General features: G+C 40.7%; 1 protein-coding gene across 1 annotated transcript in view; it reads right to left on the bottom strand.

The window, feature by feature from the left end:
• Positions 1–4648: 4648 nt before the first annotated feature.
• The window catches only part of LOC136632468 (zinc finger protein 569-like), a 57067-nt gene continuing 36368 nt past the window's right edge, over positions 4649–25347 (bottom strand). The window contains exons 8-10 of the mRNA XM_066607390.1: positions 22345–22461; positions 18012–18119; positions 4649–12779 (exon numbers count right to left, since the gene is read on the bottom strand). Coding sequence (XP_066463487.1) covers positions 12001–12779; positions 18012–18119; positions 22345–22461 — 1004 coding nt within the window. The 3' untranslated portion in view covers positions 4649–12000. The remainder of the gene's footprint in view (positions 12780–18011; positions 18120–22344; positions 22462–25347) is intronic.

The following is a 25347-nucleotide window of genomic DNA, read 5'->3' as shown; positions in this document are numbered from 1 at the left end:
TTCTTGAAGCACAATCAATTTTGTACGGACCTATTAAGGTTCGTCCTAACGCACAACTACTTCCTGTTTAAACAGAAAGTTTTTCCATCAGCTCAGAGGTACAGCAATGGGGAACCCTTGTGCCCCCTCTTACGCTAACCTGTACCTGAGCTGGTGGGAGGAACAAGTTGTGCTTAGCAAACCAAATAATCATTGGTTTACAAGTATACTTCTGTGTTTACAGTATATTGACAACATTTTCAAACTCTGGAATGGCTCTAGCCTGGGATTTCATCAATTTGTGGCGCATCTGAATGAGAACATGAATTTATGATTCACAACTGATATTCAGGGACATTCCATCTCATTTCTGGACTTGAATATCAGGAAAAGAGAAAGGATTCTTGAATCTACAATATTCTGTAAACCCACGTCTAACAGTCTTTTACGGTGGAACAGTGTCCATCCGGTGGCACTTAAAGGGCATACATCCGAGGGACAATTTGTCAGTCTTCGCAAAAATTGCTCTAATGAGGGGAGATTTTTTCTTAGCACCTGAAAAAATTGAGACAAAAGGTTCCTACAACGAGGTTATCCTCTTGATATCAACAATCAAGTCTATGATTTTACCAGTAGACAGAATAGAGATCGGTTATTGGTCCCAAGAAAAAAACAAAATAGTCAGGAACGTGTCAGAATTATTGGTACATATGATGTAGGTGCATCCAGGGAGGCATTCTTGGCTGTTATTACTATACTTGTGGTATGGATGTCCCTGAAACTGGGCTCCTGGTAGTGTGCATGAGCAGGAGTCTTCCCTCGATGCATCCTCCAGTTTCTTTGCTTCTGTGAAAGCACACTCCAGTTTCCCTGCTTCTTGTTAATTACAGCCCCTTCTGCGCATATGCCAGGAGCCTTTGACGAGGTGATGATGCTGCCCTAGGGATCCTCCTCTCGCAGTGTGTGGTTTGAGGTGATTGGCTGTCACAGCCAAGCTCCCAGATTAGGGTCATTGACTAAGAGGCTATTTAAAGCAGGTTATGCATGTCCCTATCTGAGGCTCAACCAAGACGCCACCAGTCTAACATCAGGGCTGTTGGCTTAATTTAAAAAAATTTTTACTCCATCTTATCTCTCAGATCTAACTTGGTATAGCGCTTTTGTCTCTGATTAAAAAAGGCTAGCACAATACCAAATATGTGGGTTTTTTTGTTTTTTTTTACATTTTTTATGCTAATCTGAGAAAAAGCATTAATTTTTTTTTTTTTACTCTTTTTTTACATTTCTTTTAATTCATCTTTTTAATCTTTGTTCTTTTTACACTGTGTCCCTCTGAGGGACTTTAACCACTGCCCTGATGATCGCTGTCATAAGGCATGGCAGAGCTACTGCTCTGCCATGCCTTATCGCTTATACAGCGATCTCAGGCACTGGTAATACAGGACGCCAGTGTCTGGCGTCCTGTTACCATGGCGACAGGCCGGGCTCTCGCGATGTTATCGCGATGACCGGCCGCAAACACAGAGGGAGCGCGCTCCCTCTGTGAACTCTTTCCCTGCCACGATCCACTTAGATCGCGGCAGGGAAGGGGTCAACAGCGGGGGGCGCATCTCCGATGCCCCCCCCCCGCTGTTGCAGCGGGACGCCGGCTGTGACTGACAGCCGGCTCCTGCTGCGGGATAGCGCGGGATCATATGTGATCCCGCGCTATCTCCAGGACGTAAGTTTACGTCCTGTTGCGGAAAGTACCAGGCTGCCAGGACGTAAACTTACGCCCTGGAGCGGGAAGGGGTTAAGCAACATTCTGAGAAACAGAGAATCTTTTTCAAGCAATAAAAACGTAACATTCTGAGTAACAAAAAAGATTTTCTGGAGTAATACGAGTATCTTTTGAGTTAACTGTTTATCTTGCGTTGCTGATCATTGTGAAATTATTCTGAGCCTATAAATTAGAATTCTTACATAGTACGTTAGGCTGAATGAACTAGTTGATCGAAAGGAAGAGAAAAACCCCAAGAGCAGAAGCCAATTAGCCCATTTGGGGAAAAATTCCTTCCCGACTCCGTAATGGCAATCAGAAAAATCCCAGGATCAACCTATGATAGTTCCTACCTAAATATAAGCCCCGGAACAGCAAACCCGCTAGTCACCTTAATGTCTATATTCTGTAATATCCTTCTGCTCAAGAAAGACGTCTAGTCCCCTCTTTGAGCTCCTCAATGAATTTTGCCATCACCGCGTCCTCAGGCAGAGAGTTCCACAGTCTCACTGCTCTTACAGTAAAGAACCCCCTTCTGTGTTGGTGATGAAACCAGCTTTCTTCTAGACGTAGCGGATGCCCTCTTGTTACCGACGCAGTCCTGGGTATTAAACAGATCATGGGAGAGATCCTTGTATTGTCCCCTCATGTATTTATACATAGTTATTTGATCGCCCCTTAGTCTTTTTTCCAGGGTGAAAAGTCCTAATTTTGATAGTCTCTCTGGGTATTCTAGTCCTCTCATTCCATTTATTAATTTAGTTGCTCTTCTTTAAACCCCTTCAAGCACTGCAAAATCCTTCCCGAGCAGCAGTGTCCAGAACTGTACACAGTTCCACGTGGGGCCTGACAAGTGCCTTATATAGTGGAAGGATAATGTTCTCGGCCCTCGCCCCTATACCTCTTTTAATGCACCCCAAGACTCTATTAGCTTTTGCAGCAGCTGACTGGCATTGGTTACTCCAGTTTAATCTACAGTCCACTAGTACCTCTAGGACTTTTTCCATATCACTTTTCCCTAGCAGCACCCCATTTAGTGTATATTGGTGACATCCGTTTCTCCTGCCCATGTGCATGACCTTACATTTATCAACATTGAACTTCATTTGCCATTTTTCTGCCCAAGCCCCCAGTTTATCTAGGTCCTTTTGTAGCCGTGCACGGTCCTTCATTGTATTGCCTTATATAATTGTGTATCATCTGCAAATATTGATATTTTACGTCACAGTCCCTCTATCAGGTTGTTGATAAACATACTGAACAGAATGGGGCCCAATACAAAGCCCTGTGGAACCCCACTAGTAACTGTGGCCCAATCAGAGTACGAACCATTTATTACCACCCTCTGCTTTCTATCTCTGAGCCAGTTCTTTATCCAGATACACACGCTCTCACCCATTCCAAGCTGCCTCATTTTATATATCAACCTATTATGCGGCACAGTGTCAAATGCTTTAGAGAAATCCAGATAGACAAGATCATTAGACTCTCTCACGTCCAGCTTAGAACTTATTTCATCGTAGAAGCTGATCAGATTGGTCTGACATGATCGACCCCTCATGAACCCATGCAGATGAGGAGTTATTCTGTGGTTCTCCACAGGATAGATAGCTTTTTTAAGGTTATATGAACTTGGATTGCCTTTATCTATGTTACCATTTTTGTCAAGATCTCCAATTTGCTTGATCACGCATATCTGTAGCCATACGAGTATATGACACTATTGGTTTGATTGGAGTGGCAATACACCCTTTTACTAGTGAGAGCACATAGGCCAGTGGTTCTAATTGAGATTGGTCTTTCCACCCTATTTGGTCTATGTGTTGTTTGTCCTAGTCTTTTGTGGCCTCCTTGGGCTGCTTTTTATAAATTGAATAAAAGTTATATTTTAGGGTAATCGGTCAATATTCTAGGCTGATTCATTTCTGAATATTTCTTTATACTGATGGGAGCTGAGCGTTTTTTTATATACAGAGCTTTAAAGTTATAAAGCAGCGAGTGACTCACTAAAGGGGTTTTCTGGGTTTTAAAAAAAGAAGACAAAAACTATAAAGCGTTAGTAGATGTAGTAAATCAAACTTGCCAACAGTTGTATTTTTTCCCAGTCAGAGCAAGCCACACTGTTTTTCTTTTCTTCTTAGTGCGAGGCATGCTGTAATATCTGTTATGCACTAAATAAAACCACTGCTGTTTGCTGAGTACGAGGTGAAGCTTCAGTAGTGCAAGGCTCAGTAGTAGCTCTAAAGTGGACCTGACCGATATGTATGATTCACGATTGTACTGTAAATTCGTGGAATGAATTTACAGAACAGGGACAAGGGATGGACGTACATGATGTCATCACCACAGAGAAAAAACAGCATCCACGTAATGACATCAAAGCTACTGGAACAAAGCTTCTGAAGGCAGAGTAGAAGTGCAAGGAAACTGAAAAGTTGTTTTTCTTGCAGCAAAAGGCATGGTGGAATTTTTTTCCAGGGGTCATTGGTTCTGTTTTTTCTTGGGACATTCTATCACAAGTTCAATGGGTCAAACCCCAAGTATGAAACTGGTCTTTTCCTGTAATGCATGGGCTTCTAGTAAAGTCCCTTTTAATATGGAACTAGAAGTATGTCCTTAATTTCAATGTATTTCTTCTTTTCTTAAACCAGAAGTAGTTCTATTACTACACATTTAAGTAGTTGAAGGAACATTCTAGACAAAACTGGTGCACCGTGTCTTGCCTATGACACAGCCTGTGGAGGATGGGGCATAATAAAGAGATCCTCTCCTTAACGCTCTTTGTATTTTTGTATCATGCTGCACCCTCTCAGCCCCCGTATCCGGCATAACAAGATGTAGGACAGTTGTGCAAAGGCCTCACTTTGGGCAACAGTTCTTAATTGTATGAAAAAGAGAATAGAGATGTACTAGGTAACAAAACAGTTTATTGGAAGATATTACAGGATTTATGACAACCATAAAGAATCACATATACAAACTCAACTCCTAAGAAGCACTCGTTCTAAATGGGAAGGTTACAGTAACAGCTAACAATCTTCATCTAGAAGTACCTTAGGTTCTAATCATTTCAGACGCACAGAAAACCAAGTAACATGCGTAACACCTGTTGAAGAGCAATGCATGTTACACACAACACTGATAGACAAATACAAAAACAGTTGTAAGACCATTTTTTTCTCACAAGACAAAAAAATGCGCATGAAAACAGTAAAGGCTTTGCATATATAATATTTGGTTTCAATGTTTTCATTGTAACTGGGTACAGTAAAATATTAGGCTGCTTCTAAAGCAGGAAAAACAAAAAGAGCAAGAGAATTAGATAAAATATTATAACTTAACTTGCATTTAATGTACATGACATTCTGAAATTTAAAGAGCTTCAAATACAAAAAAATGGTTTTCAATTCGGACATCAAATTTTAATTTCAAATGCATGTTAAATAGTGCTTTAACAAAATAATAAAACAAAAGTGTAAAATTAGTAGTTATTTAGTGTTAACTAACCCTGAAGAAATATAACATACATGAGAAATAAAACAAGCAACAGAATAAGAACTAAAGATCACGTAAAAATTAACAAAATAAACCACAAACATCTAATTTCAACACAAATTTAAGACAAATGAGGCATTTTTGTATGCAGGAGTAGGGATAAAAAAATTTACATGAAAACAGTGGGTTCCATTACACAGCAAGACACTTTCAAGGAGAAGGATGAATTTGGGGACACAGGAATTCTCATGGCAGCTTAAAGGGGTAAGCTTCCATGAAGGCAAACCCTTTAAAAACTTAAAGGGAACCTGTCACATCCTCAGAGAATCATAAAATAAGTTATATTGCTGTTAGGGGACGTGACAGGGAGCTGAGTTATGCGCTTTTATACTCATCTGCTTCCACAATCCAGTGCTGTCACCTGTCACGTTCTCCCATAAAAGTCTATAGGAGAGCAAGTGCGCAACAACCTAAAAAGTGAGATTTTTGTGTGCTGCACGATCTTTACCAGGTGACAGCACTGGATTGTGTGAGCGAACAAGTATAAAAAGAATATCACGCGGTTCCCTGTCATGGCCCCTGAGAGTGTCTTAACTTAGTTTATGGTGCTGTGGGGATATGATAGGTTCCCCACAGGTAATCAGTGGGGGACACTCCTTCTCTTATAATATCCATAAGGCCTATTAGGGCATATGGCCAGGGATTGTCAACCCCTTTGAAGAAGCCTGTGTATAAGATGTCACATGTAATATACTGCAAATAATAGATTAAATGTAACAGTAGACATCCCATGTTACTAAGCAAATATGTCAAATGCTTCAGGAAATGAAAAGCTGGCTACCATACCTGCCTATGTTGACTTTGCTTTTCCTCCTAAAAGGGGCACACAATGCAATGCTTGGGAGAGAAAATATCTTGTGCTGATCGGGAAAAATAGGATTAGGCAAAACTGAATATCCCACCTATCAGATCCAGGACATCACCATGTCTACAGAAGAATACCCACTTGGAAATTTGAGGTCTGACCACCCATACTGGGAAAGGAGCCATTGTTATAGTTGTTTAACACCCGTTTCATATCGATAAACTCTAGTAAATTTGGCATTCATGTAAATGAACAATAAATGTAAAACTTGAAGAGATGACCCATGGTGTACATCTGTAGTCTACAATTTCAATATAAAGAATCTAGCAACTGACAGCAGCACTGTAAATACATTAAATACCCCAGTGCATCTTACAGCAGTTCATACACCCTCAATAGCTGTCAGCCGACAGCTATTTCTTCCGATTCCTGCATATACATGTGTTTGGACATGCAAGCATGTGTTTACAAAGAGGGCAAGATAAGCCGATACCAGACACCTCTGTGGGTGCAAAGGATCTGGCATGTTGGATTTCCATATGTTGGATCCCTCTTTCCCCTGACATTTAACAACCTCCATACATATTTGTCAACCAATTCCGCTGAAATCTGAGTGTTTGGTCAACTTTTCTTTAAAATATACCACCACCTTCAACAATGCAGACTACTAAGGCAACAGCACTGCTGTCGTAACTGCAAATGTCCAATAAGATGGTGGAAAGGTTATAACTTTAAAGTATCAAAACAGCAGATACGACCACATTCTCCAATTCTGCAGTGTATAGGGAGATGTGCATACAACACTGTAAAAAGCCTCATTAGAAAACGTAAGGAGCCTGAAAAAGTAGAGAACTTATATATTGCCATCAGACACACATATGGATGTAAATATTTCTGCAGGGTCTGAGCACTGTTAGTGATCATGGGAGCAGGGATTCGCATGACTTTGGGTCAGTGCTCTTTCCTTGAGCGAAGCTCAGCCATGCAGTTTTGAGGGCGTTAAAAGTCAGTGTCTCCATACCTAAAAATGGCTGACAACTGGGAACAAATGATTGTATAAAACGAACATATGCTAAAGCTTTGGCGTCCTTTTAAAGCATGTTGGCATGGATGCTGTGGCGTTCGCTCCAGATATTATTCTTCACCATACTATTAAATATTTATCTATACTTTTAATTAGACCCGAGAATTTATAGAATCTGTAAGGATTGGGTTCACTTATTCCATACAACGCCTGAACATTGCTAAGGAGGGGGTGGGAGGATTAAGCCTCCGTTAGCCAAAATTAACTCATGGCAGGGTTATGTAACTTTGAAGATAAAGGCTCAGTACCTACTATGCACATTTCTTTAAAGTTTACACAGTTTGCCTAAAAGTTTTGCCAAAGCTCCTGAAGGTCACATATGTAAAACAATTGGCATGAAAACCATTTCAACCACAATCATTTCTACTGCCATACAAGTAAGAACAAGGATAATTAATGCAACTTAGGATAAAGGTTCACTTACTTTCCTTGAGTAGGAAGAAATGGTTATTGTTGCAACACAAACAAATGATACAGTAAACACTAACAGTAACATAAAGCTCAAAATAAAAACTCAGTGTAACGTTTTCTTCTACAGAAAAATAAATAAAAACAAAAAAAAAAGGGTACCAGAACTACAGTGCAGCCACCGTGACTTATCTATATGACTTACACAAGACAAACTCATTGTCGCTGCAATCACCTTTTGCATGTAAAGCTTTTTTTTTTTTTTATTTTTTTTTTTATTTTACCGTCCTTTTTTTTAATAAGACATGCAGCCTACACTACCTATACAAAGCTTCTATCCCTACCCTTTACAGCCTGATGATGAAAGGACCAAAGTCGCTTCTCCCTTTAAGTACTTGAGAAACTGGGATAGAAGCTGTATCAATAGAACCTGTGAATACTGAGGAAACCAATAGTGATGGTGTAAGAGCAGCTTTGAAGAGTTATTCTGTTGAACCAGTAGGTTTCTATAGAATGAACTATTATGGACCGAAGACTGCATAGAGCAACAGAAACCGTGTCGGTACAGTCACGTGACAACTGGACACACGTGTCCCTTAAGTTCCAAATACAAACGTAGAGTCTTTTGTGCAAACATGAGTAATTTCTTACACACTAGAGTAAAAAGAAACTCTGAAAATAACTTATATATCATTTATAATAAAGTTGTCTTCATAAAGAGCATTAACCAGAGATTCTCACGAATTAGAAAGAGACATTAACGAGCCGAGAACATGTAGTGCTTCCTCCTTGTTGTGGCTAACAGGATCGCTAATGATGGTACTTAAAGCGGTTATCTGGTTAAAAAAACATTAGTACAGCATTGTGCAGATACAACGAGCATCTCTCACTATGGAGGAACCAGGACACCCCTTCATTAAACAGACAAGCTAATGAATTAGATAATGCTCAATAACCCGTGTAGTGTTGCAGAAGAACTGAACACTTAAAGTCTGGGTCCCTGCAAATGAAAGATCTCTGGGGCACTCAGCAGTAGGCACCAAGGCATCAGTTTATTCTTAGGGGGACCCTTCTAAGAACAAGAGACTGTCCAAAGTGGAAAACTCCTTTAATGACAATTATTGTGTCCGTAGCGCTAAAAGGATTGTTCTGACCAATTTAAAACTAAAACCGGTTTTAAAAATTTTTTATTGCGGCAAAATTCTACATTTGCAGCTCTGATTCACTACTGCTAGAGTAAAATACATATGGGATAAGGCAGGGCTAGCCTGCTCTCTATGGATAAGATATATCCATCGAAAGCCTTGTATGTATCCTAACATGAAATACATTAGTGAGACCACTAGCCCTACTCTATTACCCCGTAAAAGTTAAAAACAGTTTCTAAACCCTCCTCATATAAAATAGCACGCGTCTACTCCTCGTGATGTGCTGTTCGGGAGATTCTCATCGGTCTCCTTTGTTAAGGCTTCTTCTAGCCATACAAATAATACATTTCCTCTTTTACGCACAGCTCCCCAATAGGGTGGCCCATAGAGATATGGCAAAAAATGAAGTGGCAGCTATACAGCAAGACACCTCCCCAATTTGTTACATCTGCTAATAGTACTGTTAGGGGAAAGTTTTAGCTTTACATTCAACTGCAAGATTGTGCTCAAAACTGATGTATATAATGAGACATGGCGCTTAAGCGCAAGATTTCTAGTTACACCAGCTACAGCATTAGTATTAATAATTTGCAAAAGTATTGACAATAGCATTTGTCCTGACAATCTTCACATTTGTGCTGTTCCTACAAAAATACCCCCAAATATATGAAAATAGTCAAAATTATGACACAAATACTTGTCAGTCAGTGCTTAAGGACCGGACAGCAGACTTCTTGCCAAACTTTGTTAGAACAGCCTTGCGATTTGCTTCCATGACTTGAAGCAACAGTTATTTTTGTCCTTCGTCATTAGTAAGTATGAAAATTCATGGTCTTTGAGCACAACCCTGTCGTAGACATAAGAAGCTGAAACTGGCCCAAAAAAGGTTTGTTTAATGGAAAAAAATATAGAGAGGGTGCCTTGCTTTGTAGTTGAATTTTTTGGGCCAACCGACTCCACAATTGTGGCCGTCACCACAAACAGCAGAGACAGTTCTCTAACAATCCCTGGAATAGACAGAAGAAATCAACAGTTACCAGCAGCTATCTCCTGAACTGTCCAGCATGTGAAGAATCACATTAGCTGAAGCTCCAAGACTACTAAGTATGATAAGAGAAGTATCCACCTTCCTCTATTCAATATAAACATGTAATCAAGATAGTCACTGCAAAAATACAGACTTCAAAATAAAAAGCTTTTATTATAATAGGTTTATAATGCAAAAAAAAGGTCCATTCAAAGTTGTAAAAGAATGTGTGGGAGGCAACTCAACCTAACACCCTACACAATGCTGCTTGAAATATAGGGCAAATGGCTTATATGGGAACCTCAACCTTATATCTCCCTAATAGAGCCCTAACCTTTTGACAGGAAACACGTTGGAGGGACAGGGCTATAGTAGGAAGATAGAAAAGGTTCCTGTATAGGGTTGCCTTTGTCAGGGCGACTGCCCTACTTGTCAAGAAATGTTGTGTAGGATCTTATTAGAGCGAGTACCCTCCCACACATACTTTTGCAACTGTGAATGGAGCTATTGGTAATATTTGCATCTTAAACCTACTATAAAAAAGTTGCATTTGAAATTCCAATACTTTAAGAATTTTAAGAAGGAACCTTGCAGTACAATCCAGAATTCAAATCATAAAGCGCCCAATAGTCCAGGTGTTGCGGCATTAAGGAGGTTTTCCAGGAATATAAATTAATAGGTTATTCATTCTTCACAGGATAGGCCATCAATGTGTGATGAGTGTAGGGACACCCACTGATCAGGGCCTGTTAGGGCAGGCTCACATAAGCGTAATTTCAGTGCGTATTACGCGCATCTAAAACGCAGTGAATGGAGTCAATGAAAGTACATTGATTCTCACTGATCGACTCACGCTAGCGTTTTCCTATTGCATATAATACATTCGTGAAAAAAAACGCGGTATGTTCTATTTTACTGCATATTACACGCAATAGAGCCCTATTGTTCTCTGTGATAAACACTCCGCAAAGTATTCGTTCTGCCGAGTGAGCCCCGTGATCACAAATAGTGATGGAAACTTCTTACAGAAACCAGTCTACAAGTTAAAATTGAATTCAACCAGTTGAACTGATGGACTATTGGTTGCTGAATGGTAGTATTTTACCAAGTAAACAGAGAGAAAAAGACTTTGATTTAAACAGTTCATCTGGTACATATATTCGGAGAAGCCAACACATTTTTGAAGAGTCCACATTACAAGGATAGCTGACCAATTTAGAGAACCCCAAAGGCGAAGCAAATTAAAATCCTTGCTGTACATTTCAAAGAAAATTCAACCAAAATGAAAAAAAAAACAAGAGGAAAGCAGTTAAAAAACATTTCATGGTCTTCAATCCAGGAAATCACGGTAGTCGTAGTTGGCAAAAAAACACACACCATTAAAACATGGAGGTTTATGTAACATATTTTAACATTGCCTACATAGAAGCACAAATCAGGAGCACTACTGCACTAGAAGTTACGGCTGGAGGTTATAGAATATCTTATAGCAGGATGTTTAGTGTATATAGTAAAACCTTTTACCGAAGGACCTGATGGAGAATTGTGCACCAAAAAGATATACTATGCAATAAATAACAAAACAAAAACATTTCCCCGACTAAGTCTAGAAGTTGAAGTCATTTTTTTTTTCCTTTTTAAAAATAGAGAACATTTCTTTATCTTTCCCCCGAGGATTAAACAACACAATGACCATATTGGAAAAACAAAAAAAAATGTATCATTGAGGTTTCGTAGTTTGGAGGGAGAGGTCGCAGGAGGAGAATATACTGTTGTATATACAGAAAGTCTTTTTAACCCCTGAAAAATTACTAGTGAAGAAATGGTCAAGATTTCCAGCCCTGACACTGAGCTCTACTGTATATAAGTCAACTGTTATATACAAATTAGTTGCAACATTTATATATACTTTCTTATAACATAAGGCTAGAAAAACATTGGAACAAATGATTCATATTTTAGAAAGCTCTAAAATACTTCTCATGTTTGAGGTACTTTTCTTTTTTTTTTTTGTATGTATCTTATCTTCTTGGAGTAGCACCTGTAAAAAAAAACCACTAGTCCAAAAAAAACCTAGATTAAACAGTAAAATTAGCCTGCCAGTCAAGGACAAAAACTGTGTAGTGTGCATTTAAAAATAAGTAGACTTAGTGAATAGGAATAAGCGATTCCCAGGCACTTTACGGTTATCCCGGCTGATCTGTCGTCAGCCAGAACCTGATGTGAGATATTGGATTAGTTTATTAGAACCAGCTTGCCGTCTATCTTCTTTTTCTTTTTTGTATGGGTTTGCTCATGTGTTAGAAGGTTTATCTTTTGCGCAAAGCCTTTGCCACATGTGATGCAAACAAAGGGCCGTTCTCCGGTGTGCAGTCTCTGATGAGTGGTAAGATTTGCTTTCTGGCTAAAGCTTTTACCACACTCTGGACATTCAAAAGGTTTCTCACCCGTGTGTATCCTCTCGTGTCCGATAAGATTACTGTTATTCTGAAACCGTTTACCGCAAAACCTACATACAAATCGTCTCTCCCTCGCAAACGTCTTCTGTGCTTGCATGACCGGTGGGCCCGAGCTGACGTTCTTCCCGTAAACAACGCAGGTTAAAGACTTGGCCACAGATACATTTTTGATGGAAATGGAGTGGGGAAACTTGTCATCAACGGGAAGTTTTAGACTGGATTCGACTCTTTGCTGGGGTCTGAACTGAACCATTGCGCCATTGTACTGTTTTATTTTCATTTTGTGTGTTCCTTGATGAAGCCTAAGATCGCTTATTCTTAAAAACCTCTTTCCACATTCAGTGCAGTTGAAGGTCCTCTCAAGCTCCCTGGTAGAACCCGGACCGTAACGTCTCTGTGTAAGCTCATCCTTCTGGCCCACTGGCCACCTGACTAATCTTTGGCAGTATCCACTAGTTTTCATGTTGTATTGAATTTTCACTTTGTTTTTTGAAGGAATATTTCTTAGGTTGAATTTCTCAGTGCTGCGTTGGCTCTCGATTATCAATTCATCATCTTTTGTTGGAATGAAGGAAGAAAAAAATATTTTAGATTTGTAAAACGTTAATAATAAAGATAAAGAAATCTGAAAAAATTATTTCTGGGACTTCAGTTTTTTATTTCAATGGGTGATTTGAAATTAAAAAAAATCATAGTAAATGACTAATCATTACCGTGATGACATCCTAGTGTCAGCTCATCGACGCAGTTATGCGACATCGTGACGTAACTGCGTGCTCCATCAGTAAATAACTTTTATTAACATTTTTTTTGTTTTCTTTCATCATATACTGGTAAGGGGTTTTCCAATTATATTAAGTAAAGCCATATAGCTTAAATAGGACAACGTACTGATCATGACTGAACGGGCTAGAGCACTGTGGCTTCTTAACAGTATTTCCCATGTACTGTGATGCTCCCAGCTATCCATTGTGAAGGGAAATGCAATTCTCCATTCACCTACATGGAGCGGTGATGCAATTCCATGCACAGGGAGTGGCTGGGAGTTCCTCCACTGCCTGGATGGGCGACGATTCCGGGGGTCTGACTAAAATAAAATAGCAAAACCTAAGGATATACAATAATATTCATTCTATAAGAATACCTCTTTAATAATTAGCGAGAATATGATAGTTAAGTTTAAGGCCGGATTCATACAGTTATATGCAAGTTGTGCACGAGATTCTCAGGTGCAACTTTCATTGGACAGCATATGGACCTGTGCTGTCCGATCCCCACAGGCATAGGCCATTAGATGTCCAATTCTTGTCCATGAGGAGGACGAAAATAGAACATGCAGATGGAACAAAAATGTGCCCATGTGAATAAAAAAAGAAAAATCTAACTATATGAGGGGCAGGGAACACAAAAGAATAGTATAAGCCACAGTCACCTCCTTAAATGTTGCCCTGGGTCCAGCCCAGGAACCGATGCCTGCTGTTGCGGTCACGGAAGAAGCTACATTTCTTTCATGCCAATATCACTGTTGAAGCCTGTGACTGACTAAGCAGTCTCACACAACAATGAAAACTGCAGCTTTTTCTGGAACTGGGGATCCTGGGCTGGACTGGAGGGTCATTTAAGGAGTCAAGTATGGCTTATTTTGCTATTGTATTCTATTGTATTTCCTGACCATTATACATATTTTTAGTTCATAAAAATCCCTTTAAATGACAATGATAGATGGGGGCGGGGGAAACAGTCAGATGGTACCAATAAGACACAATAGCAGCAATTTTACAACAATTATCTTGTTAATGCATGTGTACAAAATTAACAATTATAATGCATGCCCACGCACTATAACAATTGTGTAGCAAAATACAGTAATCCCACATATGCCAAAGATTATAGCTGGACATTACTGATCTCAACAGGAAGGAAAGCTCATGTTATGAACAGAAAATATAGAAATGAATATTGAAGCAATAGAAAAAGAAATTTCCCACGCTGTTCGGCATACAGAATACAACCATTGGTGTGATCAGCTAATCCGCTCGGGTCCCACTCCTGGCACACAGCTGATTGTGCTGGGGTAAGCCATGGACAGCCAGACATTGGTGGAGGCACATGGCAGCCATTTCCATGAATGCTAACAGTGTGTATTTACACAAGGTGAGCCGTTTGTGTTCTTCCCCATGAGGGTCAGCACGTGACGCACTTCTCTCTCTTTCTTTACATAAATGGCCATCCATGCAAAACAAAGATGGCTCAGGTCCACCAGATGCCAAACTGCTGAAAACAGCAGACAGCTGGGCCTTCTCTGTGCACTCTGTTCTGTCCATTGAGCTGTTCACAGCCCTGATTAACACTTGTAGCATCCATCCAGGAGACCGCTCCGGCTTTCATTAGACAAAGCAACACTTCACAGAGGTAGACCACCTCCGCAACACTCACAGCAGCAGTCTGCAGGGAAATTAACATTCTTTGGCTGACTGCTAGGGATCCCAAAAACGTGACCAAAAGGTACCTTTAAACAAACAATTTTGACCAATAGATGTCCTGTGTAAACCCAAGACCCAATAGGCTACTGAGCAAGAAATCACTCATTAGGTGTTTTGCTTTAGCTCAGTGAAAGAAAGCAATTGTGAGCGACTTTTCACTCAGTATAAACAGGTAGTAGTTCATCTCTGAACAACTGCCTGTTCAGTGAATGGAGGTGGGTGGCCGGTAGATATCTCTGCTGCGCCCCACGTCCATTCACTGAATGACTATTGCTCCTGTGCAAAAGCTGCAGGACAAGCACAGCGTGTTCGTGCTATGTAGTCCGCGATATTCATAGGCTATGGCTGCCCCTGCCCATGAATGGAGGACTAACCGCTTTCTTCCTATACTGTAGATTTGAAGACCGCTGCCAATCATCTGCAAGGAAGGGCAGCCGCAGCTTATGAATGTTGTGGACTACATTCTGTCATCAGGGTGCAGCACAGAAACATGGAAATTAAGAAAACTATAGAACCTAATAAAGGAACTCGATTATGCAATCAGGGTCTCAGTCGCTAGTTTAAGCGGCCAACAGATAGGGGCAATATAAAACTAGTGACAGATCCCCTTTTTTAGGCGTATTCCAACAATACAGATCTATGGCATATGCACAGTGTATAGGTAGATTCCCAATGCTAAGACAGCCATATCAGTGGAAATACAGGCACATTTATTAATACTTTATAAAAACTGACTGCAAAAGAGATGAAGATGGGAGTCAGCCACAGATATGAGCAGCACTCTCCATTATAGTATGTCAGGAATTTAGAGTTAAACTTATCAAAAAATGTGTTTAAAAAACAGTTTTTATTAATTTATGCAAATTAAAAATTAACCAGCTAAGATGAGAAATGTTTGTAAATATATCTTATTACAGAAAAATGCCCTTTTCTTTATTTGTCAGCAGCGTTTCCTCCTTTCCTCTTCCTCCTGCACTGATTGATCATTCTGAATTCCCAGCTAAAATCTATATTCAGAGAAGAAGAGTTTAGGTGAATTTTTAGCTTCACTGAGAGATCAGGTTACAGCTGCTGCCGATAGAATGGAGACGGGGGGTGGAGTAGCAGCAAAGAGACTCAGACACACAGAGAACCTGCTACTGTGTCTTCTAGTGTTTCTCCTTGATTCACAGCTCAGTAGTGCTGTATAATGGACTCCAGACTGTTGTTGCTCTTGGGGAGGAAGGGGGTAGTACTACAATAAGCTAGGGAGGCAAGATATCTTGTGTGTGCAGTGTATGGGAGAGATCATAGCAGATAGGCTCCACCCACTCTACAGTGGAGCTCAGGGAAAACTAATGATTAGAAAAGGAGCCTTCAGAGTGGAAAACTCATAAGTGCAGGATATAAGTTATAGAATAGTCAGAAATGATGTTATTCGTCACGTACACTCGCAATAGCTTATTCTTAAAGGTCACCTGAAACTATAAGTATGTACGCTTTAAAAGTACACAGCCAAGTGATCGGTTCCTAATTGTGAATTTTTTTTTAAAGATAAACGTTATAAGCAAAGTAAGTGAATTACATTAGTAAAATCAAACAACAGACTACCAATCTATAACATGTATACATGCGATGGATTGAGAGGTTTAAAGTGCACTTGTCATTCTCCACTGACAAACATGACTTCATTTATGAGTTTAAACACATCCCCTATGCCTGCTATAGTTTTCATAAATGCTTACTTTTTATGTTATTTTTCTTTTATTTAGTACTTTTCCTCCCTTTCCTTTGGCATTTTCTGTGTAATGCCAGTGGCTCCAGTATGCAAATGAGTGTGAGAGGACAGAGTCAGCAACATTCCAGTAGGGTAATGGTCCCAGGTACTGTAGCTTTTGAGGAAAGCACAGAAGAAGTAATTACAAACGTCACCTTCCGCTTTAGTACATGCAGTGTAGTTTTTCAGGGAATGACAGGTGCACTTTAATGGCTCGATCAGACGAGCGTGGTTAACACGCTACTACAGCAGCCTGTAAACCACGCTTCTATAGCAACCAATAGGTTGCTATGGAAGCACTCACACGGACCCTTTTTAGAAGCGCAGGATCTGCGCTTCTGAAAAAGAACGGACAGCAAATGCCAACTCGCCTGTCAGCTCCATGGGGTGCGCTGTGCGCTTTCCATAGGCTCCTATGGGAGCCAGGGAAGAACGCAGCCCGCACCACAGGTGTGTAACCAGGCTGCTCCACGGAGCTAGAGACAGCCTGGTCATGCAATCTTTTTCAGGATGACAGCGATGTGGTTTACACGTTGCTTAGCAGAGTGTAGACCACGCTCGTCTGACCTCGGCCTAAAGAGGTAACATATCTGTATGTGTCTTGTCTACTACACCCAAGTAATCATTTTGGAGCCTCAATATAATTTGCTAATTAATTTTCATTACTTAAGGATTCTAGTTTAGTTTACTATAAAAATAAAAAACGTTTTCAATAAAGAAAATAAATACAAATCTTAACAGGGTTGTCATACAATAACCCCTATTTGACTTTTATGATGCAGTAATGAGAAATGGTCATAAATATTACATGAGGGGTCGAACTTCTGTGATCCACGCTGCTCCCAAAAACAAGAAGCCCCAAAAAACATTTTTAGCTGTAAAGCAAAAAGAGCACATGCTATTGCTTCCATAGAGAAGAATAAGAGCATCAGAATCAGCTGTGCTGACTAACTAGGCTGTTTTCAATAGGTGACGTATGTTAGATTGATGGATGTCCGACTTGACGTGCTAGTAGTCAGATGTAGAGATGAGCGAGCACGCTCGGATAAGTCAGTTACTCGAGCGCGCCTTGCTCTTCTCGAGTAACTGCATTCTTGTCCGAGAGTACACCGGGGTGGCGGGGTATAGCGGGGGAGAGAGTGAGAGAGAGATCTCTCTCTCCCCCCCGCTGCCCCCCCCCCCCCCGAGCACACTTGGACAAGAATGTAGTTACTCGAGAAGAGGGAGGCTCACTCAAGTAACTGACTTATCCGAGCGTGCTCACTTATCTCTAGTCAGATGCCCATTGATCTGATTTACTTATATCATATTGCATGACTACAACAAATGTTAGTCAACAACACATTGTAAAATTTTAACATATTGTAGAACAAATTTTACAAATATGGTAAAATTCCAGGTCAAAGTTCAGGTAGATTCCTGGGAAGCTTAACGGAGGGAAAAAAAATACTACTTCTTATTTAAAAGCTATCTGTCCACTTCCTAAAAATAAAGGTACAAAGAATATTAATGCTTAAATGCACACCTCCTAAAACCAGGAGAACTCACCAACTGTGTAATTTATTACATCTCTCTCATCCAAACAAATATTTTCACTGTTAGACGGTGGCTCTTTTGATTTCATTCTCAGTGTAACAGGTTCAATGCTGGGAAATTCTGCAAGAAGAAACACAAAGTTTAAATGACAATCCAATCTAAACTGCTGAAGCAGCATTCTGGGTTATTTCTTTTTTCAAAAATCCATTAAAGTATCACTGACCTCTGCAGTTCTGTTGCTCATCCCCTCCAGGATGTGTACTCTTCCCCTTTCTTCTGGCTTCCAGGTCACATGACCAGTACTATGACAATGCTCTGGATTTATGAAAACTGTCTCTGTTGCCCACAGCAACCAATCACAGGGCAGCTTTCATTTTTCAAGAGGACTATGGGGGAATGAAGGCTGAAAATAACAATGTGGAAACCTGAAGCTGGCTGGAAAGCAGCGGTGGCGCAGGTACTTTTCAGTATGACGATTTAGATGGGTTGTGTGAAACAATGGTAATAAGTGGAAACATTAAAGGGGTTCTGTCATTACAATCTGTATTTTTTTTCTCCAGTAAATCTGCCCCGCTGGCACAACCTGTGGTAAATAACACATATAAAACGTTTTTTTCAGAAGTAGTACTTACCTAGGCTCCATTTTTCACCTCCATGCTCTGTTTACATCTTCAGCCCCTCCTGCTAGGAGGTCATCTCCCAGCACCCCTTGCTGTGCTGACCACTTCCGCCCTCACAAAGCTACTTCCGCCCATCCAGTGCAGTGAATAGTCCTGCCTGCAGTCTACCAAAATCTGCTAGTGTTTCTCCCTGGGTCTCTGAACACCCAGAGTTTCCCAAGGGCCTCCAGATCTTCCCTGCAATCTCACAGTAGCCACTCACAGTAGCCACTCACTGTAGCCACTCACTGTAGCCACTCACAGTAGTCACTCCACATGGTAAAAACAGGAATATTCCCCATGCAATGTATTGTATGAGTGTATGTATATATACATTTATCTATGCGTATATGTATCAAGATGTGTGTGTATAGATATATGTATGTATGTGTGTGTGTGTGTGTGTGTGTGTGTGTGTGTGTGTGTGTATGTATGTATGTATATATATATATATATATATATATATATATACATACACACACACATATAATATGTATAGTAATATATCTACACACTGCATAGGACATGTACGTTCCACGCTTACACCCATGTGCGGCTGCCCTCAGAGAGACAAAAAAGTGCACAAAAGTGTGCGCAACTGCACTTACATCTGTATAAAGCTGGTCTTATTGTATGTATATATGTATGTCCTGTTGTACCGCCTCTAGCTTGGATACAAGATGTGATACAGGGGGCATGCAGGCTCTAGTACCCTGTTGTACCACCTCTAGCTTGGATACAAGATGTGATATAGGCGGGCATGCAGGCTCTAGTACCCTGTTGTACCACCTGTAGCTTAGATACAAGATGTGATACGGGGGGCATGGAGGCTCTAGTACCCTGTTGTACCACCTGTAGCTTAGATACAAGATGTGATACAGGGAGCATGGAGGCTCTAGGACCCTGTTTACTACCTCTAGCTTGGATACAAGATGTGATACAGGCGGGCATGGTGGCTCTAGTATCCCGTTGTACCACCTCTAGCTTGGATACAAGATGTGATACAGGCAGGCATGAAGGCTCTAGTATCCCGTTGTACCACCTCTAGCTTGGATACAAGATGTGATACGGGTGGACATGGAGATTCTAGTACCCTGTTGTACTACCTCTAGCTTGGATTCAAAATGCGAAACGGACGGGCATGGACGTTCTAGGACCCTGTTGTATCGCCTCTAGCTTGGCTACAAGACGTGATATGGGTGGGCAAGCTGCCACTTGGGATGCATTATGCATTGACACTTGGGGGTCAGGATAACAGCATGCTGACAATAGAGGGCAATGTATAGCTTTATGTCTTTGGTGATGTTAAATTCATTCTCTGTGGCTGATTTTACACAAGTGAGCACTATATCAGCCCGAGAAACTCAGACCAATATCTCGCATGGCAAATATGCGAGTGTGTCTGCCAGTGCAGTGCGCCTTGTAAGAACAATGCATTGTGATGTGCGTATGTGTGTATCATATATATACACATACATACAAACAAACAAACAAACAAACAAACCGCTGTAGGAGCAACTGTAAGAAACAAAATAAATGGTGGGAATACGGCGGCCGCCCGATCTTTCACGCACATAGTATTCATAGGGGAGGTCCTATATTTTCTCGGTCAAGTATTAACGAGAGAGAAACCACAGTAATCATAGGCTTAGTTTTGTCCCAATATACGGCCGTGACAATCATGGCCGCATAAGGGAAGAAAATTACATTCGCCTGAAACCGCCATATACACACACACAGACAAATAAAGCTAGATAGATATATGTGTGTATATACACATAAACATATAGATGAATAGACGCGGATGGATAGACGGGCAGACGCAGACGGATAAATGCAGACGGATAATTACAGACGGATAGACGGATAAATACAGATGGATAGACACAGACGGGTAGACAGATACAGATAGCATATATATGCATATAAATATATATATATATATATATATATATATATATATATACATATATGCTTTTTATATATATACTTTTATTTTTATATATATATATATATATAAAAAAGCATATATGTGTGTGCATATGTATATATGTATATATGCATATATATATATATATATGTACAGTATATATATGCATATATTTATGCATATATATATTTATGCATATATATATTTATGCATATATATATATATGCATATGCATATATATATGCATATATATATATATATATGCACACACACACATATATATATATGCATATATATATATATGCACACACACACACATATATATATATATGCATATATTTATATATGCACACACATATATATATGCATATATTTATATATGCACACACATATATATATATGCATATATTTATATATGCACACACATATATATATATATATATGCATATATTTATATATGCACACACATATATATATATATATGCATATATTTATATATGCACACACACACACATATATATATGCATATATTTATATATGCACACACACACATATATATATGCATATATTTATATATGCACACACATATATGCTTTTTTATATATATACTTTTATTTATATATATATATAGTTATATAAATAAAATATATATATGCTTATATGCAGAAGCTTGCATTTCCATTGGCTAATAGAAATATATTCTGCCTGACAACAGTGTCAGGGATACATTTCTATTGGCCGAGAGGCAGCAGAAGCTTGCATTTCCATTGGCTAATAGAAATGTATTCTGCCTGACAACAGTGTCAGGGATACATTTCTATTGGCAGAGAGTGTGCACGTGTAACGTGCTCCCAGGCGAGCGCGAGCGCGCCGCAGACTCGCGCATGCGCAGTCGTGTGCCGCTGTCTCGCGCGTGCGCAGTCGTGCCGTTGTCTCGCGCGGCTACCTTCATTCCGCGCTTCCTCACAAGACAATGTACGCACACGTCACTAGTGACGTATGCGTACATTGACCTGAAGGAAGCGGAAGGTAGGCAGTGTACGCTTTTTGACCGGATGGAAGAAAATCGGGTGCTGGAGGTCACGTGACCGAATTGACAAGCGGCTCCAGGAGAAGATTTGGGATAAGAAGAAGAGGTAAGCAGGCTGCCTGGGGAGCAATAGGTAAGTATAAAATTTTTTGTTTTTAATGACAGAACCCCTTTAAGAAAATTTCACCCAATCTCTGGAATACCCCTTTTACTGCAGGTCACAAAACTTTGTCAGAGTGCTGATCATGTGACCTAGAGGCCATAAGAAAAGGGCTGAATACGCAGCCTGGAGAGGACACGCTACAGAACTGGATTCTTTATAGCAGAGGTCAGCTGTGACGGATTTCTGTAAAAAAAAAACATAAACTGGAATGTTTCATTAATTAAAGTGGTATTCAAATCTTGGGCATCATGACACAAGGGTGGCACCCACACCTAACAGGAGAAGTGAAGTCTTGGCTACGACTTGGAATTGGCAAATGGGTACCACATCTGCCACTTTACCACAGAAATCTGCCACTTTACCACAGAAATCAATTTCAATGAGGGTTAGGGACAAAGCCAAGCAAATTTTGCCATTTCTAGAAAAAACATTTTCCAACATATTCTACATTAGGTCACTAACCATATTTGTTTTTGGAGATTAACATGTGTCTCAGGTGTAGCACACAGAAATGGTTAGAAGAGTTTCTGTAGCACAAATGCTGCATTACTATGCCCACTCACCTTTCAAGAAAACATTTTTTTCACAAATGTTGTAGGGCTTTTTCATTATGAACTTTTGTGGAACTGCAACCATACTTGTTTTATTAATACCAGAGGTAGATGCTCTATGTCCTTGCACTATGAGGAGAAAACAAGACTGTTGAAATGGTAGATCAGTAACAATAATATTCTGTAACTATTCCAACTATGCTCAGCTGCAGCAGTCCATACGCAGTCTTAATTCTCCTACATATCATATTATTTCACTTTTTTGGCAAGAGTAAGAGGTTAGATCTGTTATGTAAACATTGATACTGTACAACATGCAACAATTATTTTGCATAGAGAAACATTTTAAAAATATATATAATAATCTTTATTTGTATAGCGCTTTTGAGACACACGGGGAACACAAATAATATGAGAATTACAAATGTTACATGTGGTATTCAATTATTTGGAAACAAAGTGGGTGGGGTGATACAGAAGGTAGACGGGTAGGTGGTGGAGCAAGGAGGAACACAGCAATGTGACAATAATGTGGTAAACAGTTTGTAGGACACAAACGGGGTGGGGGTGGTACAGGGGGTATGGGGCAGGAAGTGTACATGCAGGGCAAAATGGAAAGCCATGAGGAGGGGCAGAGGCATATTATGAGGGAGGGGGGACTAGGTCAGCAGGTTTAGTATGCTTCTGTGAAGTGCATCTTTAAAGGGGTTCTGTCATTAGAAAAAAAAAAAAATTCTCTCGTCGTCTATACATTTGAATAGACCCCTAATGAAGTGGGGAAGTAGCTCCCTCCCGCTCACACAGCACCTATTGATTGAATGTACCCAACCTATACCATCATATCTTTCAAAGCAAGTTTGGTACATTTCATCGCTAACCAAACATGTAACACTCATAATCTGTGATTTGTTAGTTACGTCCTACAATGGCTTCATTTGTGTAAGAAATTACTCACTGTTTGTAAACGATTTTTTTTCTATGCTCAAATAAAAACAAGATTGTTAAAAAAAAAAAAAAAATTCTATACTTATCTATTTCTCTCCAGTCTCCATACCAGATCTTCTCCTCGCTGATCTTATCCTGTCTCTTGCAGTTCCGGGAAAGTCACCTCACCTCCAGCTGGCTGATCCTTCTGCTTTCTGTGAAGTTACATACATTCACAGGTTGCCTCCTTCCTGGCCGACGATGTATGCTACGTCACTAGTTCACAGCCCAGCACGGGAGTGCCAAACTATTGTGGAGACTGGGCATGCCCGCTGTCTCTGCAATAGGTCAGCATTCCTTCCTAGACCGTGAACGCTACGTCAGAGGGACGTGATCTTCACTAACCTGCAGGAAGGAGAATAAAAGGAATGCACGCTTAATAACAAGCCTACCTGCCTGCTCTGAGGTGACATGGGAGGACTGGACAAGATTAGTGAGAAGGCCATTGCAATATCCCGCGGGGGATCTCCGCTACGGCAGCCACCGCCGGGGAGCAGGAGCCAGCTGACAGATCTCCGCGGTGAGCCTATCCGACAGATAGGCTCACCGCAGAGAATCGCGGCAATTCGCAGCATGCTGCGATTTGCCAACCGCGAGCAGAGAATAGCTATGATTCTCTGCTCATGGACAGGGGGCCTGCGCTTTCCATAGCAACGCTATGGAAAGCGTTCACTGCATTTCCCGTGACTGGATTATCGCCGCAGGGAACGCTTTGAAAATTAGCCCATGGACAGGAGCCCTTAAGGAGTTTAATGACAAAACCTCTTTAAGACACATCTGAAGTTTCTTGTGTCGGGGATTGTCCAGATGCCTTGGGTTAGAGCATTCTAGAGGATTGGTGATGCTCTAGAGAAGTTCTGGAGGCAAGAATGTGAGGTTCGTATGAGAGGAGTATTTAGTCTGATTGTGTTCGCAGAGTGGAGCACGCGGGCTGGGTGATGTATGGACAGGAGGGAAGCGATATACGTAGGGGCTGCGCTGTGGAGAGCATTGTGGGTGAGGGTCAGGAGTTTAAATTAAACTCTGTAGTGTATGAACTGCCAATGCAGCAACTGGCATAGTGCAAAGGTGCCTGAGAAGCGGCTGGATAGAAAGAGGTGTCTAGCTGATGAATTTAGTATGAATTGGAGGGGAGAGTCTGGTCCAGGAAAGGTCGATGAGCAGCAAGTTGAAGTAGTTGAGTCGGGAATGGATGAGGGGGATGACGAGTGTTGTTAGCGCGCCTGTGGTGAGGAACGGACGGAATTTTAGCAACATTACTGAGATGCAGGTGGCATTTGGGGCAGAGATTGGATGTGGGGGATAAAGGAGAGGTCAGAATCCAATGTGACCCCAAGGCAGCGGGCGTGCTGTCTGAGGGTTATGATGGTGTCAGATACTAATATGGAGATGTTGGGGGGTGGTCGGCTGGTTGAGGGTGGGAGGACAAGGTGGTTAGTTTTAGAGGGACTAAAGGCACATTTACACGCAAAGATTCTCAATCAAAATTCATTCAAACGACAGCATATGAGCGATAATCGTTGCGTGTAAACGCAGCCATCATTCACTTTTCGTTTGAATGGTGATTTGGAGGTGAGCTTAAAATCCATCGTTCAGCCAGAGAGAAATAACACAGACCGCATGCTGTGTTCTCAGTGGGTGCTAGAGTTTATATTGTATTCTGCCAACAGCCCGTACGAGAACAATGCAGCTGGGTGCAGAGTCCAGCCCACATACTGGGCTCTGCAAACAGCTCCCGGAGGCCTTTTTACACACAAATGAAGGTGATAAAGTGTTAATGACATTAGTGTCTATTAACACTTTATGCAAAATGATTGTCTTTCCTTGTAAATGTGCCTTAAGTTTGAGAAAAAGGGAGGACATGGTGTTAGACACAGCAGACAGACAATCGGTAAGGTTTTGGAGGAAAGGTGCAGAGATGTTGCGGGAGGAGGTGTATAACTAGGTGTACTCAGCATAGAGATAGTATTGGAGGCCAAATCGGCGGATGGTTTGTTTGATTGGGGCTGTGTAGATAGAGAAGAGAAGGGA

Source organism: Eleutherodactylus coqui, chromosome 6 (assembly GCF_035609145.1).
Source record: "Eleutherodactylus coqui strain aEleCoq1 chromosome 6, aEleCoq1.hap1, whole genome shotgun sequence".
NCBI lineage: Eukaryota > Metazoa > Chordata > Amphibia > Anura > Eleutherodactylidae > Eleutherodactylus > Eleutherodactylus coqui.
This window is presented reverse-complemented; position numbering and strand designations above follow the sequence as displayed.